The sequence below is a fragment of the Bombina bombina genome, chromosome 6 (genome assembly GCF_027579735.1).
Source record: "Bombina bombina isolate aBomBom1 chromosome 6, aBomBom1.pri, whole genome shotgun sequence".
In the NCBI taxonomy this organism is placed as follows: domain Eukaryota; kingdom Metazoa; phylum Chordata; class Amphibia; order Anura; family Bombinatoridae; genus Bombina; species Bombina bombina.
This window is the reverse complement of record NC_069504.1, coordinates 1,050,590,451-1,050,609,771: the sequence shown is the minus strand read 5'-3', so window position 1 is coordinate 1,050,609,771 and position 19,321 is coordinate 1,050,590,451. Positions and strand designations below refer to the sequence as shown.

Below are 19,321 nucleotides of genomic sequence, written 5' to 3'. Positions count from 1 at the left end.
GAAATTTTTCATTTCATTTTAAAGTTTTTTTCTAAACAAGAGTAACAAAACTGCATAGGTAGGGCAATCTGGTTGTCTAAACAAAGCAAACATTTATCCATAGAGATAGATTGATCCTGATCTGTATCCATAGCTTAGATAACAACAGGTCCCACTAGCAATTTCCAAATATAGAAATGTTTACATAAAAACTAAATTTTTAATCTTTCAGATAAATAGTAATATTAAATAGTAAATATTAAATACTAGAATCGAAATCAAATATATAAATACAACTTGAAAAAAAAAACTGCCTCAGATGCTTGAGGTTCCTACTGACCAGAAAAAATGTCCCACTAGTAAGAGCAACTCTCTAGAAGTTGATTTCCTCCTCTGGTAATCCGGTGAGCTGATAAACAGAAGCCTATTCAAAAGATGTTCAAGTAGAGACAAAGACGGCTGCACTAAACTCTTTAAACGCTCTGTAAAAGCGGAAGTGCGGTCATCACATGATCGGGAAACCAGAAAAAACTGTGTCACAGAAATTTACACAGCTCTAAAAAGAGCGCAAAGAAAGGTGCAGTTTAAAAAAACGGCTAAAGTATCAAGACCGTTTAATATAATGGTAATCCAGTGGCCCAACAATGAAAAAGATATATGTTAAGCCCTTAACCTAGATTCTCAATTATGTAGTAGGTAACCAATAAAGATTCCTTTACTGTAAACCCATGAATTCCCCTGGCCAAGTGAACTCCCCATATAAACTGACCTTTCTCATACTATATAAAAATATGCCATGTCCTTAATATGAATCCTTAATTAATAAGGAAGGATCTGAAAAAGAGGATTAACCTCTTAAGTGCTGCTATCCTTTTGTACCTAGAAAGCAAAAGCACTTACCTTAGATCCAATTGCATGATATATGCTGATCCTTATGTCTGGCAGGTGCTTCACTCCCTGTCAGACCTGTAGGGAAAGAAAGAACAGAGCAACTAACTCTGGCTTTCTGCAAAGGGGTAGCAAAGTATTAAAAGTAAAGCAAAGACTTCCTCGCCGCCTTTCAACTGCTAAAAGCCACCACTACTCTTACTCAAGAGATTGACATAGACACAGCTAGACCCCAATACTTGCTTGCAGGGAAAAATACCCATGAAAGGATTAAATTCTCCAGACACCAACTTCACACAACCTCCATTGACAGAGGCAAAGAATGACTGGGGGTTATGGGTAAGGCAGTTACACTTAACAGCTTAGCTGGGGTGCTCTTTGCCTCCTCCTGCTGGCCAGGAGTTGAATATCCCACTAGTAATTGGAATGCAGTGGTGGACTCTCCATGTCATAGAAAAGAAAAGACTATTCAACCAAATGGAAGCAGCAGCAGAAACATCAGCAATACCAAAAGCTAGTCTGAAAAGATATCCTGTCAGCCAATAGACCCTTCTGTGAAAGAATTCAGGTTTCCTATTCAAAGGGTCTTTAAAAGAAGTGCCACATACGAAGAGTTGCCTAGGAGTCAGCACTGATCGGGTAAAATGCATATCTGTAAAAAGAAATAAAATAAGGGGGCAGTCTCCAGAGGCAGATTCAAAAGATTCCAAAGTAAAAAAACACAGAAATATTAACCCCAATTAACAAATGAGCTCTTAGGGAATGAGTATATAATACTCCCTCCAGGGACCACAGCTATAGCTGCAGGCGCACCAAACAAAGGGCAATTTAAAACTAACAAAGTACTAAAACGAGCACACGCATGAATCATTGCACGCACCCATGCGCGGCAAGGAAAACAAAGGTAATACAAATCTTTAAAATTAAATTTTTATAACATTCCCAGGAGGTATACAAAATATCCAAAAGAGAGCCCCTATATCTGGGGTGCAACAAATCTAATTCCAGGCTATATATCTATATATAAACAAATGCCAGGTATAGGTTTAAACAAGTTTTTTGTTTTTGTTAATAGTCACTTACCTAAAACACTCTCCTATTATGCTTGATAGCAGGAAAAACCAACCCTGTAGTGAAAGCATGTCAGCAGAAGATGTACTATAAAAGAGTTAACTGAAGACCCAATAGGATCAGGCAAAAGTCTCTGCTCCTAATGGGTCTAAAGGAAGATAGTGACTGCAATTTTCATGGGAAAGAAAAAATAAGTAACACCCTAAAACTCCCCCTCTTGACAAACACTGCACTCTGAGGGGAAATGGACCTCAACTCCATCTGAGAACCCCTCTCGAAGAAATCATCTGCACATCTCTATTATATAGAGCTCTTGGAGTTTGGGAATTTTTGCCGCCTCCTAGTGACAGGGAAGGTAATTTTCGGGAGTAATGGATGTTTGACTCTCACCACCTTTATGAAAGAAAGATGGTTTTGGAGCACAACAGGTTAACTGCATGCCACCCATTAGTATCACTGCATACTATTAAAATGATTCAATCAACATACAAGCCTGAGAGGTAATCACTAAACCCCCAAAATCACAATTTTGTTTGTCCTTAATCCTGGCCATTTGGTTCTTGGATTTAAAAATCAGGAGATTAAGCAGATAAGGATGTAGTGTTGTTTTCGGGAAGAAAAAAAAAGAAAATGTATGCTTATCTGATAAATTTATTTCTTTTTTGACACGATGAGTCCACGGATCATCATAATTACTAATGGGATATTCACCTCCTGGTCAGCAGGAGGAGGCAAAGAGCAGCAGAGCTGTTAAATAGCTCCTCCCTTCCCTCCCACTCCAGTCATTCGACCGAAGTTAGGAAGAGAAGGAAAAGCGAAGGTGCAGAGGTGTCTGAAGTTTATAATAACCAACAACCTGTCTACAAGAACAGGGCGGGCCGTGGACTCATCGTGTCAAAAAAGAAATAAATTTACCAGGTAAGCATAAATTTTCTTTTCTTTTTTAAGACACGATGAGTCCACGGATCATCATAATTACTAATGGGATCCAATACCCAAGCTAGAGTACTCAGATGATACGGGAGGGACAAGACAGGGAACCTAAACGGAAGGCACCACTGCTTGAAGAACCTTTCTCCCAAAAGCGGCCTCAGTCGAGGCAAGTGTGTCAAATTTGTAAAATTTTGAAAAAGTATGAAGAGAAGACCAGGTTGCGGCCTTGCAAATCTGTTCCACAGAAGCTTCATTTTTGAATGCCCATGAATGCCCATGAGGAAGCAGCAGCCCTTATGGGATGAGCCGTAACCCCCTTGGGAGGCTGCTGTCCAGCAGTCTCATATGCAAAACGTACGATACTCTTCAGTCAAAGAGAAAGAAAAGTAGCCTTAGCTTTCTGTTTCTTACGTTTTCCTGAGAAAACCACAACCAAAGAAGAAGATAGACGAAAGTCCTTAGTCGCCTGCAGGTAAAACTTTAAAGCACAGACCACGTCCAAATTGTGCCAAAAACGGTCCTTGTGAAAAGAAGGATTAGGACACAAGGAAAGAACAACAATCTCCTGAATAATGTTCCTGATTAGAAACAATGTTAGGAAGAAATCCTAATCTAGTACTTAAAACAACCTTATCTGAATGTAAAATAAGGTAAGGAGACTCGTACTGCACTGCCGAGAGCTCTGACACTCTGCAAACAGAAGAAATAGCCCCAAGATAACAACTTAATATCTAAGAAATGCATAGGGTCAAACAAAGCCCCTTGAAAAACTCTGAGAACTAAGATCAGACTCCATGGAGGAGTAACTGGCTTGAACACAGGCCTGATCCTGACCAAGGCCTGACAAAATGATTGAACATCTGAGACATCTGTCAGACGTTTATGTAACAAAATAGATAAGACCTAAAATTATCTCCGACGTCCCTTCCCTTAATTCTCTAATCCTGTGGATGAAACATCCGCAGACCAAGATTTTAACCATAATGCCACCTTGCGGGCACCCGTTCAAGGTGCAAATAGATGCAGCTGTTTCCAACTGCAAACCTTCCACTTGCTAGGCAGCTAAGCTAACCATCAGGCTACTACAGCTGGCTCTAAGGACCAATATGGCAAAGCCTGAATTACAGCTCCCAGTTTAATAAACCTCTGTATTAAAGGAGATTACTAACTTAAGGGCCTTAATTTTATCCCTTCGAGAGGGGTGTCTGTCCAATAGAAACAGAGAACACATCAAACCAGTACGCCGCTGCACTGGTGACAGTAGCCATACCAACCGCAGGTTGACAATGTAAACCCTCAAACTCCTGACCATAGGGTCCTTTTCCTGCATAGGATCTAAAAGGAACTACTATCCTCTATGGCAGTGATTTTTAACCTTTTTTTTGCCGTGGCACACTTTTTTACATTAAAATATCCTGTGGCACACCACCATCCCAAAATTTAAACACCCCCCCCCCACACATTGTAGATATATATATATATATATATATATATATATATATATATATATATATATATATATATTTATTACACACATACTGTATGTATTGTGCTGTTATGCCATGCCTCCTACAAACTACCCCTGCACTGGGAGTAAAAAACAAGCAAAGTTTAAAAAATGTCACACTGTTGTCAGTCTGCCGTGGCACACCTGAGGATCTCTCACGGCACACTGGTTGAAAAAACATAATTTATGTAAGAACTTACCTGATAAATTCATTTCTTTCATATTAGCAAGAGTCCATGAGCTAGTGACGTATGGGATATACATTCCTACCAGGAGGGGCAAAGTTTCCCAAACCTCAAAATGCCTATAAATACACCCCTCACCACACCCACAAATCAGTTTAACGAATAGCCAAGAAGTGGGGTGATAAAAAAAGTGCGAAAGCATATAAAATAAGGAATTGGAATAGTTGTGCTTTATACAAAAAAAAAATAAAAAATCATAACCACCAAAAAGGGTGGGCCTCATGGACTCTTGCTAATATGAAAGAAATTAATTTATCAGGTAAGTTCTTACATAAATTATGTTTTCTTTCATGTAATTAGCAAGAGTCCATGAGCTAGTGACGTATGGGATAATGACTACCCAAGATGTGGATCTTTCCACGCAAGAGTCACTAGAGAGGGAGGGATAAAATAAAGACAGCCAATTCCTGCTGAAAATAATCCACACCCAAAATAAAGTTTAATGAAAACATAAGCAGAAGATTCAAACTGAAAACGCTGCCTGAAGTACTTTTCTACCAAAAACTGCTTCAGAAGAAGAAAACACATCAAAATGGTAGAATTTAGTAAAAGTATGCAAAGAGGACCAAGTTGCTGCTTTGCAAATCTGATCAACCGAAGCCTCATTCCTAAACGCCCAGGAAGTAGAAACTGACCTAGTAGAATGAGCTGTAATCCTTTGAGGCGGAGTTTTACCCGACTCGACATAAGCATGGTGAATTAGGAGTTCCGGTGGGTGGCGTTTCAAGATGGACGCAAGTCTGAGCGGCTCTGCTTAAAACTCTAGATTTCTTCCTTCATCTAGGATAAATCCATCGCCATCCTATCACCCCTTAGCAGTTTTAGCTGTTTGGGCACCTCAAGGGATCAGGATTGACACCTCTTGGCCCCCGGGACGACAGAAAGAGACGAGAACGGAGAGATAAGTACTGAGTGCTGCGCTACATGCTGTGCACAGTATAGTGGGACACAGAAATGAAAATGGATACCTTTCCCATAGAATCAAACTACCGAACCCAAGATATGATAACATCCCTAAAGAACCTATTTCTACCAGCGCTCAGCAAGTTGGACAATTCATTGCACAAATTACTAATCGAAACTCAAGCCGAGAACACGTTGCGCTTCTCTTCAAAATGGCGCCAAATCCCAACAGAGCTATATAGTGAGACTGTTTGCATGCCTCCAGAGGTCTACCGAATAGAGCAGAACGAGAAACCACAGGGGTGTCAGCTATGGTCAGGGCTGTCTAACCCAACTGTACCGGACCTTTGCTCTGCACCACAGATCAGTCACAAGGAAATCATCATGGATATGAAAGATATGGCGATGAGCAACAAAACAGGCGACAACTCACTTGCATTGCGGTGTGACCCTGGCATTCATTCTCCCTTACGCCAATCACTTCAATATACCATCTCTAATCCAGGAAACCAGCAACACGGCAGGGTATCCCGTCAAGGAATACTATTAGAAGCGATTCAGCTAATGCTCAAATCTGAAACAGAGCAGTATGCTGTTGTTGACAGCCTCAACCCCGAAGAGGAGAATAATGGGCGATACACTCACAGGGCAGTGGGCATCGGCTGATAGTAAGGACAAAATTTCTGTGGGTCAGTTTTCTTAACTTTATTGACTGGCTCTAAAGACTCTCTAAAACTTTACGGTAGCAGAGGACTCTTCACTTTATTACTTTAATACCCCACTGTACTTTTTGGGAGCCCCTGTGCACTATAACGGCAGATGCTTTATTTTTATTATGCTCAGGACAGCGGATAGAATAAAAAAGTGTGTTATATATATAACAGGGTTATAGGGATGAGAATGCACATTTATCTCACTAAGTCATACAGCTGCTGCAATGTCTGTGTTAAAATCTGCTGCTTAGGTTCAGCACTTCTACAGCCGTTCTGGAACACAAATAAGCCGGGGGACAAATTGTCTTTCTCTGAATAGATTAATGTTAATCCTTTTGGTTATGTTCTATTGCTTAACTTTTCCTAATGTTGTTGTTGGTTTTTTTTTGTTTTTTTTGTGTGTTTTGTCTTGGGGTTTTTTTTTTTTTTTTTTTTGCTTTAATCAGGACGTTTTCTGCTTGCTTACGGCTCCTTGTTTGTTAAAAATAGCAAGCAAACAGTTTTTCTGCTTTTTTCTTGTTGTCCATTAGAATGTATAATATATCAGTTTTCTACATTGGATTCTAGTACATTTTAAAGTATATGCTGGATAGCGGCATTTATAGTAACTGGAACCATTCTCTAATCTAATCTCGATGTATCCGAGTGCATTGGCCACTTACTATACTCGCTGCACTATTAGGAGACATACACATCGCTACATATGATCTTGTGGGCAGCTCTCCCTCACTTACTCTATAAGCTGTGTAGGCAAATATAACTGCCTGCTGGTATATATTGTTGTTTAAAAACAAACAGGAAAAGAGAGGAAAAAAACCTCAGATATTTCTGAGAACTGACAGTTACATATCCTGATCATTGCAGCCCTGGTGTTATAAAGCTATTGAGCCCTTTCAGTGTAATAGTATTAGCGTGTGGGGCAAGCTCCTGATCAAAGAGGTAGTGCTTAACAAATTCCTTTCAAGGATAGCCGTAACGTTTATATATCATGTCATCACATTATTTATGGTTTTCCTCCTCACTGCTCGCACAGGATTTGGATGATGTCCTTTGTGGCATTATGGTATGCTACCCACTCCCCCACCCCCTCAGCTGCTGGAACTTCACAAGCCGCTGCTCTAAAGAGACGGCACCAGCATTTTATCTGTGACATGTTGCCGGTAGTTTTGACAAATAAGTTAACAAGTTTTGCCTGCATTATCTCTTGAATATGCACCTCATAATAACATAGAGTCTGTTATCTATCACCTTACAAGATGCACATTATCTTTCACATATTTGTACACCCTATATTATGTGCAGAAACATGCTGTTACACTTTATTGCTTTATTCTGAAACAGTGTGCACACTCTGAGGTACTATACTGAAACTTTCCAGTTTTTTATACTGACAGCACTCTTCTTGTGTCCATAATTTAGCCTTAACATTAGTACTATGCATTAGACTTTGTTACCCACCTCTCTTTTCACACTATATGGAGTATTGTGTGTTTTACTTCAGGGCTTGAAGTCATTTAGTTTACCTCATCTAACGTTGTAAAAACATTCACTTCCTAAGGTTTAGCTCAAAGGGCAATGCTATACATAACTTATGCTAGTGTTCAGATAATGCCCAGTTTCTTGTATTGTAAAAGTTTATCTTAACTCCACAATATAGTCTAGACATTAATATAACTATTAATGGATTTTGTAAGTCTCCCGAGCTGAACCCCACCATCTCACTCCATTTGTTATTATTTTTGACTAGTGTTTTGCTTTTGTTTTGTTTCTCCTTTTTTTTTTTTTTTTATTATTATTAATATTATTTTTGTGTTTGGTTTGTTGGTTTGTTTTCTTTGTGTAGTTATTCTAAAATTAGGAACACAGGTTCAACTTTGAATGATACCTGATTACTCAAATTTGTGCAGCCCATACACAATTAATATATTAGTTAACCTCTTATCTGTTTGGTATGCTAAAAAGGCTCTGCAAGGATTATAGTAGGTGATTTCTATGTTGTGAATGGAGATTATCATATTATTTTATTTCTGTATCAACAATAACAACTGTACCACCTTTGTTAGTATATTGGTTATATATGTGACATTTATTCCAGAGTTTGAAGTGTAATATATTTATAACTCTTTCCTGTATGTGCACACATATATTTCTTGTACCTGTGTTTCTTTAATAAAAAGAATTTAAAAAAAAAAGCATGGTGAATTAAGGATTTCAACCAAGATGCCAAAGAAATGGCAGAAGCTTTCTGACCTTTTCTAGAACCGGAAAAGATGACAAATAGATTAGAAGTCTTTCGGAAAGACTTAGTAGCCTCAACATAATATTTCAAAGCTCTAACAACATCCAAAGAATGCAACGATTTCTCCTTAGAATTCTTAGGATTAGGACATAATGAAGGAACCACAATTTCTCTACTAATGTTGTTGGAATTCACAACCTTAGGTAAAAATTCAAAAGAAGTTCGCAACACCGCCTTATCCTGATGAAAAATCAGAAAAGGAGACTCACAAGAAAGAGCAGATAATTCAGAGACTCTTCTGGCAGAAGAGATGGCCAAAAGGAACAAAACTTTCCAAGAAAGTAATTTAATGTCCAATGAATGCATGGGTTCAAAAGGAGGAGCCTGAAGAGCCCTCAGAACCAAATTCAAACTCCAAGGAGGAGAAATTGACTTAATGAAAGGTTTTATACGAACCAAAGCTTGTACAAAACAATGAATATCAGGAAGATTAGCAATCTTTTTGTGAAAAAGAACAGAAAGAGCAGAGATTTGTACTTTCAAAGAACTTGCGGACAAACTTTTATCTAAACCATCCTGAAGAAACTGTAAAATTCTCGGAATTCTAAAAGAATGCCAGGAAAAATGATGAGAAAGACACCAAGAAATATAAGTCTTCCAGACTCTATAATATATCTCTCTAGATACAGATTTACGAGCCTGTAACATAGTATTTAATCACAGAGTCAGAGAAACCTCTTTGACCAAGAATCAAGCGTTCAATCTCCATACCTTTAAATTTAAGGATTTGCGATCCTGATGGAAGAAAGGACCTTGTGACAGAAGGTCTGGTCTTAACGGAAGAGTCCACGGCTGGCAAGAGGCCACCCGGACAAGATCCGCATCCCAAAACCTGTGAGGCCATGCTGGAGCTACCAGCAGAACAAACGAGCATTCCTTCAGAATCTTGGAGATTACTCTTGGAAGAAGAACTAGAGGCGGAAAGATATAGGCAGGATGATACTTCCAAGGAAGTGATAATGCATCCACTGCCTCCGCCTGAGGATCCCGGGATCTGGACAGATACCTGGGAAGTTTCTTGTTTAGATGAGAAGCCATCAGATCTATTTCTGGGAGTTCCCACATTTGAACAATCTGAAGAAATACCTCTGGGTGAAGAGACCATTCGCCCGGATGCAACGTTTGGCGACTGAGATAATCCGCTTCCCAATTGTCTATACCTGGGATATGAACCGCAGAGATTAGACAGGAGCTGGATTCCGCCCAAATCAGAATTCGAGATACTTCTTTCATAGCCAGAGGACTGTGAGTCCCTCCTTGATGATTGATGTATGCCACAGTTGTGACATTGTCTGTCTGAAAACAAATGAACGACTCTCTCTTCAGAAGAGGCCAAGACTGAAGAGCTCTGAAAATTGCACGGAGTTCCAAAATATTGATCGGTAATCTCACCTCCTGAGATTCCCAAACCCCTTGTGCCGTCAGAGACCCCCACACAGCTCCCCAACCTGTAAGACTTGCATCTGTTGAGATTATAGTCCAGGTCGGAAGAACAAAAGAAACCCCCTGAATTAAACGATGGTGATCTGTCCACCACGTCAGAGAATGTCGGACAATCAGTTTTAAAGATATTAATTGAGATATCTTTGTGTAATCCCTGCACCATTGGTTCAGCATACAGAGCTGAAGAGGTCGCATGTGAAAACGAGCAAAGGGGATCGCGACCGATGCAGCAGTCATAAGACCTAGAATTTCCATGCATAAGGCTACCGAAGGGAATGATTGTGACTTAAGGTTTCGACCAGCTGAAATCAATTTTAGACGTCTCTTGTCAGTCAAAGATAGAGTCATGGACACTGAATCTATCTGGAAACCTAAAAAGGTTACCCTTGTCTGAGGAATCAATGAACTTTTTAGTGAATTGATCCTCCAACCATGATCTTGAAGAAACAACACAAGTCGATTCGTATGAGATTCTGCTAAATGTGAAGACTGAGCAAGTACCAAGATATCGTCCAAATAAGGAAATACCACAATACCCTGTTCTCTGATTACAGACAGAAGGGCACCGAGAACCTTTGTAAAAATTCTTGGAGCTGTAGCTAGGCCAAACGGCAGAGCCACAAACTGGTAATGCTTGTCCAGGAAAGAGAATCTCAGGAACTGATAGTGAGCTGGATGAATCGGAATATGCAGATATGCATCCTGTAAATCTATTGTAGACATATAATGCCCTTGCTGAACAAAAGGCAAGATAGTCCTTACAGTTATCATTTTGAATGTTGGTATCCTTACATAACGATTCAATATTTTTAGATCCAGAACTGGTCTGAAGGAATTCTCCTTCTTGGGTACAATGAAGAGATTCGAATAAAACCCCAGCCCCTGTTCCAAAACTGGAACTGGCATAATTACTCCAGCCAACTCTAGATCTGAAACACATTTCAGAAATGCTTGAGCTTTCACTGGAACTGGCATAATTACTGGAACTGGCATAATTTCACTGGAACTGGCATAATTACTCCAGCCAACTCTAGATCTGAAACACATTTCAGAAATGCTTGAGCTTTCACTGGGTTTACTGGGACACGGGAAAGAAAGAATCTCTTTGCAGGAGGTCTTATCTTGAAACCAATTCTGTACCCTTCTAAAACAATGTTCTGAATCCAAAGATTGTGAACCGAATTGATCCAAATTTCTTTGAAAAAACGTAATCTGCCCCCTACCAGCTGAGCTGGAATGAGGGCCGCACCTTCATGTGGACTTAGAAGCTGGCTTTGCTTTTCTAGAAGGCTTGGATTTATTCCAGACTGGAGATGGTTTCCAAACTGAAACTGCTCCTGAGGTTGAAGGATCAGGCTTTTGTTCTTTGTTGAAACGAAAGGAACGAAAACGATTATTAGCCCTGTTTTTACCTTTAGATTTTTTATCCTGTGGTAAAAAAGTTCCTTTCCCACCAGTAACAGTTGAGATAATAGAATCCAACTGAGAACCAAATAATTGATTACCCTGGAAAGAAAGGGAAAGTAGAGTTGATTTAGAAGACATATCAGCATTCCAAGTTTTAAGCCATAAAGCTCTTCTAGCTAAAATAGCTAGAGACATAAACCTGACATCAACTCTGATAATATCAAAAATGGCATCACAGATAAAATTATTAGCATGTTGAAGAAGAATAATAATATTATGAGAATCATGATCTGTTACTTGTTGCGCTAAAGTTTCCAACCAAAAAGTTGAAGCTGCAGCAACATCAGCCAATGATATAGCAGGTCTAAGAAGATTACCTGAACACAGTTAAGCTTTTCTTAGAAAGGATTCAATTTTCCTATCTAAAGGATCCTTAAAGGAAGTACCATCTGCCGTAGGAATAGTAGTACGTTTAGCAAGGGTAGAAATAGCCCCATCAACTTTAGGGATTTTGTCCCAAAACTCTAATCTGTCGGACGGTACAGGATATAATTGCTTAAAACGTTTAGAAGGAGTAAATGAATTACCCAAATTATTCCATTCTCTGGAAATTACTTCAGAAACAGCACCAGGAAAAACTTCTGGAATAACCACAGGAGATCTAAAGACCTTGTCTAAACGTTTAGATTTAGTATCAAGAGGACCAGAATCCTCAATTTCTAATGCAATTAGGACTTCTTTAAGTAAAGAACGGATAAATTCCATTTTAAATAAATATGACGATTTATCAGCATCAACCTCTGAGACAGAATCTTCTGTATCAGAAGAATCATTAGAATCAGAATGATGATGTTCATTTAAAAATTCATCTGTATAAAGAGAAGTTTTAAAAGACTTTTTATGTTTACCAGAAGGAGGAATAACAGACATAGCCTTCTTAATGGATTCAGAAACAAAATCTCTTATGTTATCAGGAACACTCTGAACATTAGATGTTGATGGAACTGCAACAGGTAATGGTACTTTACTAAAGGAAATATTTTCTGCATTAACAAGTTTGTCATGACATTTAATACAAACAACAGCTGGAGGAACAACTACCAAAAGTTTACAGCAGATACACTTAGCTTTGGTAGTTCCAGCACCAGGCAGCGATTTTCCAGTAGTATCTTCTGACTCAGTTGCAACGTGGGACATCTTGCAATATGTAATAGAAAAAACAACATATAAAGCAAAATTGATCAAATTCCTTAAATGACAGTTTCAGGAATGGGAAAAAATGCCAGTGAACAAGCTTCTAGCAACCAGAAGCAACAAATAATGAGACTTAAATAAAGTGGAGACAAAATTGACGCCCACAATATTTGGCGCCTAAATGCTATTAGCGCCAAAAATGACGCCACATCCGGAACGCCGACATTTTTGGCGCGAAAACCGTCAAAAATGACGCAACTTCCGGCGACACGTATGAGGCCGGAAATAGAAAAAAATTTCGCTCCAAGAAAGTCCGCGCCAAGAATGACGCAATAAAATGAAGCATTTTCAGCCCCCGCGAGCCTAACAGCCCACAGGGAAAAAGTCAAATTTTAAGGCAAGATAAAAATGATATATTCAAATGCATTATCCCAAATATGAAACTGACTGTCTGAAATAAGGAAATGTTGAACATCCTTAGTCAAGGCAAATAAATGTTTGAATACATATATTTAGAACTTTATAAAAAAGTGCCCAACCATAGCTTTAGAGTGTCACAGAAAATAAGACTTACTTACCCCAGGAAACTCATCTACATGTTGTAGAAAGCCAAACCAGTACTGAAACGAAAATCAGCAGAGGTAATGGTATAAAAATAAGAGTATATCGTCGATCTGAAAAGGGAGGTAAGAGATGAATCTCTACGACCGATAACAGAGAACCCATGAAATAGACCCCGTAGAAGGAGATCATTGAATTCAAACAGGCAATACTCTCCTCACATCCCTCTGACATTCAATGCACGCTGAGAGGAAAACCGGGCTCCAACCTGCTGCGGAGCGCATATCAACGTAGAATCTAGCACAAACTTACTTCACCACCTCCATAGGAGGTAAAGTTTGTAAAACTGATTTGTGGGTGTGGTGAGCGGTGTATTTATAGGCATTTTGAGGTTTGGGAAACTTTGCCCCTCCTGGTAGGAATGTATATCCCATACGTCACTAGCTCATGGACTCTTGCTAATTACATGAAAGAAACACTGCTCTATGGGAATAGCATCTCCCTTTTGCAACGACTCCTTGATAGAGTCTTCTATAGAAACCATCCCTTTAAACATGGTGGGGAGAAAAACAGGGATACCCGGTTTCTCCTATTCTTGAGAAAATATCTGTATAACCCTATCTGGTACAGGAAATACTCCCACCATGAAGGGTACATCACAATATTAGTATAATTTACTGGACTCTCTAGGATAGACTACGCTGGTAGTATCGAAGCCGTCCAGGGTAGCTAAAACCTGCACAAGTTACAAATGAAGGTATCCAAGCAAAAACTAAAGGAAGCAATCTAAGGATCAGATAGATAAAGGTATTACCCCATCCGAGTCCGAGAATTTAGCTACTACTGAATTAGTTACAGTATTCATAGATTTAATATATGTCCTCTTGTACTTTTCCCTACAGTATGGGAAAAACAGACAATGCATGAAATGCAAGTAAACTCCAGGTGGAGCTTGAGAGGAAGCGCAGGGCACTGCATGTGGGGTATACATTTTTGGGACATTAGGAAACATTTGTGGCATAAATATCAATAGACTCCTACATAACATGCAGCTTAGGAGTAGTTTTAGAAAAATCTATTTTTATAACACTTTAGCATCAAAGCATAAAACCAAGACACACGTAGCAGGGCCTCTAGGTCCATCCTGAGTTACAAAGGACAAGTTAGACAAAGAAACAGGTTAAATTTTGTAAAAAAAAAAATATCACATAAAAACGTTACTGTCTCTTTAAATTTTAAAGTGCTGAAAGAATCTAACATAGTACGTAACTACTGCAGATCATATTTACCCCTCAGCCTGACCATGCTGGGGAACCCTGCTACCAATTTTATTTTAAAAAAAAAAAAAACGTTACACATTGAACCCTGCTACCAACAAGTGCAGGAAAAAGCGTGGGCCAAATTGGCGCCACACAAGCTCCGCCCATCGTGGGCGGTACAACAAGTAATCTCGCGGTCGCCATTGTTATATTACAGAGAAGCCACCGGGAGATAATTAACCCACTGAGAAAAAACCTGGAGGTAAATAGGGTCTACCGCTTGCTATTTGACAGCAGTTTAGCCCAAAATAAAACACAATCACCTCACACTGAATCTTTTCCCCTCAGTTTAGCGACTAAGGTCCTCAGAAAACCGTCACCAATTTAAAGTTTCCTGAGCCCCAGTGCCTTCTATGCTGTCACGTTCTCTCCAGTAGGAGAGACAAGATGTCCCAGAAAATAAAGGAGTTTAATCTTAAACAGCCCCTTCATTCCCTCCTTGGTAAATAAAGTGCCCACTTAGTCTGAGAGAAATCCTTCCCCAGAATATATTAAAGTCAGCACTTACATTAAATTGCTGCCCGACAGCAGGGCAGTCCACTCGGCTTGTGAGGTCCTCTCCCTCAGATGGGCCTGTGTAGAAAAGAAAGGACTGAGTATAACCCCTCAGACTTTCAGAGACAGGGCAGCATACAATTCATGGGAGGCGCAGTGAGAATTATGTCCTACAAGTTCCCATTGCTCTAAAGCCACCAAGGCTCTACTGAAGAGACTGATATGGACTACGGCTACACCCTAAGACATAGCAGCACAATCTTGTACTACTTTAAAAATAATAAAATCTTGATTGAAGAGTCTAATCTAACACCTCACTTTACCACATCCTATCACTAACGTAGGCAAACAGAATGACTAGGGTGGGAGGGAAGGGAGGAGCTATTTAACAGCTTTGCTGTGATGCTCTTTGCCTCCTCCTGCTGACCAGGAGGTGAATATCCCATTAGTAATTATCATCCGTGGACTTATCGTGTCTTAAAAAAGAAATGTGAGCTTCAGGAGTATCAACAGCAGAAACATTTTAGGACTGATCACTGGGGGGGAAAAAAAAACACACTGACAGATTATACTCAACCCCTGTGTTTTCTTAAGCCTAAAGAACCCGAGAATGGGAGAATTTTAGAACAGAAGCAAGCAATGATAAAGTCTACCCTGACAAAATAAAGGTAATGGTGTAAGAAAGAAACAAAACTTACAGCTTCCTTGATGTGTAAAATTATTATGTAGCATTTAAGCTAATTTCAAGCATGAATCATAGACTTGCAAAGCAAACAAGAAGGGGAAGGGTTATATTCTGGCAGTGGAGACGCAACACAAACTATTGTGAAGTTCCCTATCTACTCCAGAATGCACATGATTAATATTTGCCAATACAGAATATATAAAAAGAGAGAAAACATATCTGATGTTTGTACTTAAATCCCCATTCTACATGTCATTAATAACAGTACATGGGGATATGATTCTAAGCCATTGGGCCAACAGTAAAGCCCACTTTGAGTTATACAAAAATCTCAAGCAAAATATTCAGCAAGAATTGCCAAACCTGAATCTCTCCTTCAAGTTTATGTTAGGTAGGAAAAAAGAGGAAAACAGTAAAATGATAGTACAACGCTATAGAAAGTAGGGGATGTCAGAGCGTAAAGAAAGGGACTTCTATATACAAACAAAAAACTTGGTCTCATGTTCAGCATGAGACACACCAGCACATGAATCAGGAGATGCAAACAAGTCATTACTAGAACAATGAGAAATATGGGAGATCACGTGGGTCTGGTAGCAAAACGAATCCTAACTGCTCTAAGAAACATGTTGGTGAACTTAAAGAAAAAAAGAAGAAAAGGCTACTGACCAGAACGGCTTTAGTTTTTGCTCAAAGGCTGCTTCAGCAGAGACAAACAATAAGGATGATGTTTTACAATGTTTTGTCTTAGTATGTAATAAAGGATCAAGTGGCCACAAAACTGTTGAAGCAATTCATCATGGCAAGCTCACCAAGAGGAAAGACAAATAGAATGTTCAGCAATAGGAAAACAGTGGATCTTTCCCTGCTGCAAAAACAATGGATAAAGGAAGTCAAATGGAATGTGTCTAAGAAGTGTTTAAGTCTAAGAAGCAGGAATACTCTTCGTAGGGCAGTGCACACCAAAGAACCTCATTGCTGTAAAAAAGTGATGTAACCTAATATTTTATACTTCTGACCATTTTACGCACTTAAGACAGGTTCAGTGTCATACGAAACATCAGTACAAAAAAACAAACAAAGAATATTCTCAGTGCTTATAGAAGTAGATGATAGGTTGATAGGAAACAGTTCTGTGTGCAAATCTGTCCTAAGGTGTCCGCTCAAAAAACGTCAACGACCCGACCATCAGAAACAGTCTTCAAGATGAGCAGTATGTAAATAAAACCTTTAAAACTGAAATGCTAAACTGATTTTAGGACAAGTACATCCTGACACCCCTTCTCTGCTCCTGCATGGCATACACTGTTGGTTAGTATTTTTAGTTTCCTTCTATAAGAATAATTTATGTTCTAGTGGTCATGTATGTTATGGCTAAAATGTTTGTGTGGCAGAGGCCAAACTCTTGTAGCAGTAGCAGCGCTTACTGAAAAACATTACAATATTCTATCTTTATCTATCCAAAATTAAATGCTTCAAACTGGAGCAGAGTTAAAATCTAACTACTTTACTCCAAGAAGGCAGAAACAAAAAGTAAAGCCTGTAGGAAAGGTGTATTGTAGATACACATCAATAGGAAAAGTCTAAGGACCTTTGGAGTCGCTATATACCCCAAGATGGCATGCAGCAATATACCAACCAGTTCTGAATGACAATATGGTAACTATGATGTTTTGAACAATAACAAGTTCTGAACATAAAAAATATCTGCGTTTGCTGCTAAACCTGGGAAAACACAGTCAGCTATATCAAATCTAACAGTTTTGCATGATTTTTAATAATTCCTTTCTAGTCTGAAACTGATCACAAACTGCATGCAGTAATTCCCAGTACCTGATAGTTGGGGACTTCGATTTCCATGGGAGCCTCTACTTGACTTGCTACCTTTGCCCTTAGTTGGCCGTCTTCGTCGCCCGGAAAGTGGTGCAGCTGGGGGGATGATGACAGCTGGGGGTACCTTCCCTAGAGCAGTATAGAGCAGCTCAATCTCCTGCTTCTGACGACTGTGTAGCTCATGGATCTCCTTCAGGTGTCTGGAAGGAGAAGCAAATGACACCAATGAGCATCTTCTCAGAAGCCAGCAGCAAACGTAGTTCACTGTAGTATTACTTTTATTTATGTGTGCGTAATAACTATATTAAATTGAGGTTTCTGATTGGCCACTGAAAGCGAGTCTACAACTGCACCATTTAGAGAAAACTGTTCAGGAGGAAATACACTGAAATAGAATCGAAAAATATTCAATTCAGTTTTACAAAAATATTGTTCCTAATCATATACTTTTTAAAAATAAATAGGATTGTTTGGTACTTTGGAAGCTAATGAAAAAACATTGGTGGCTTTTCTTCCTATAAATAGTAAAATATAATTTTTTTTTTTATAAAGTATAGTACTGAGGTTATCCTCTGCCTCCCTCACTTCATAGATACCGCCTTGTTGTTGGCAGGTGTTTGCATATGTGCAGCAACTCTCCTTCAGATATCTGCAGTAAACCTAGGTTCCAAAACGGCAACACACATAAGGAAGGTGCATGAAATGTATTTAGTGTTTAATGTCCCTTTAAGTTTCCTTTGTATAATTTAAAATGTATTCTGTAAAAAAAAAAGTTGCTCAAAACTACAGCTTGTAATACAGCTTTTTCATTAAGGATTATAAAATGATTTACTATTGTAAGAGGAATGTTAGTTAAGATCTGGCTCATATTCTTTAAAGGGCCAGTAAATGTAAAAAGTAATGCTACATAATTCTGCACAAAGCATAACATTGCATTATCTAAGCAGCTTGACAAATCAAACGATTTGAGAGATTTTATCCCCCAAAGTTACACTTAACTTGTTCCCTCTCCAGGCTCTTCTAATCAAGTCACAGCACGCCAGATAGCGCTATTGAACTAAAAATGTAGCGCGCTCCCACTACTAGTATAGAGTGGAAGGGTGCTACATTTAGTTCAATAGCGTGATCGGACGTGCTGTGATTAGACAGAGCGCCTGCAAATCGCTTTTAGGAAGAAGACCTGATCAGAAGAGCCTGGAGAAGAAACTAGGTAAGTAACTTTGGGGGATAAAATCTCTCGAATCTTCTAATTTTTCAAGCTCTCGCTAAGATAATGTCACAAATTCTGCACGTTTACTGGCCCTTTAACAAATTATTCTCTAATTCTAAAATACACCTACACATTTAGAAGCAGGATATTTTAATTAGCATTAGTGGAGTGAAATGGGAGGATCATACATAACTAAGAAAACACAGAGCAAGATTTATCATTGCTTTTATATATTTGCTCCTAAAAATGTGCATGAGAAATAATGCCCCTATTTATCATTCAAAAATGCGCCTAAAATCGTGAAAGTTCGTCTGTAAAATTCTCCTATTTTTTGGTGCACATTTTATCCATTGAGAAGGGAACAAATTAGATCCTTTTAGTCGTATTACCTATAATACTCCACATTAATTTGACTAGTTACAAATTTATCATTTCTTTTCTCCTACAGATGACTGAAAGTTCTCCTGCAAATCGAGCGTTAATGTTCTCCATAACTACTGTAGATAACAGCATTAGAAATCTATTCTCTACCAGCTGTAGAAACAAAGTTAAAAAAGGGCAGGGCACAAAAATATATAATATTGGAGCGCAATAATAATTTATTTTAATTTGGAGTGCAAAAATAATATGTATTGA

At 38.9% G+C, this 19,321-nt stretch overlaps 1 protein-coding gene across 10 annotated transcripts in view; it reads right to left on the bottom strand.

The window, feature by feature from the left end:
• Positions 1-19,321, bottom strand: part of WNK1 (WNK lysine deficient protein kinase 1) — a 544,152-nt gene that overhangs the window by 81,769 nt on the left and 443,062 nt on the right. For all 10 annotated transcript variants that reach the window (XM_053718830.1, XM_053718834.1, XM_053718833.1 and 7 more), the window contains one exon: positions 17,476-17,675. In XM_053718830.1, the coding sequence (XP_053574805.1) occupies positions 17,476-17,675 (200 nt within the window). The remainder of the gene's footprint in view (positions 1-17,475; positions 17,676-19,321) is intronic.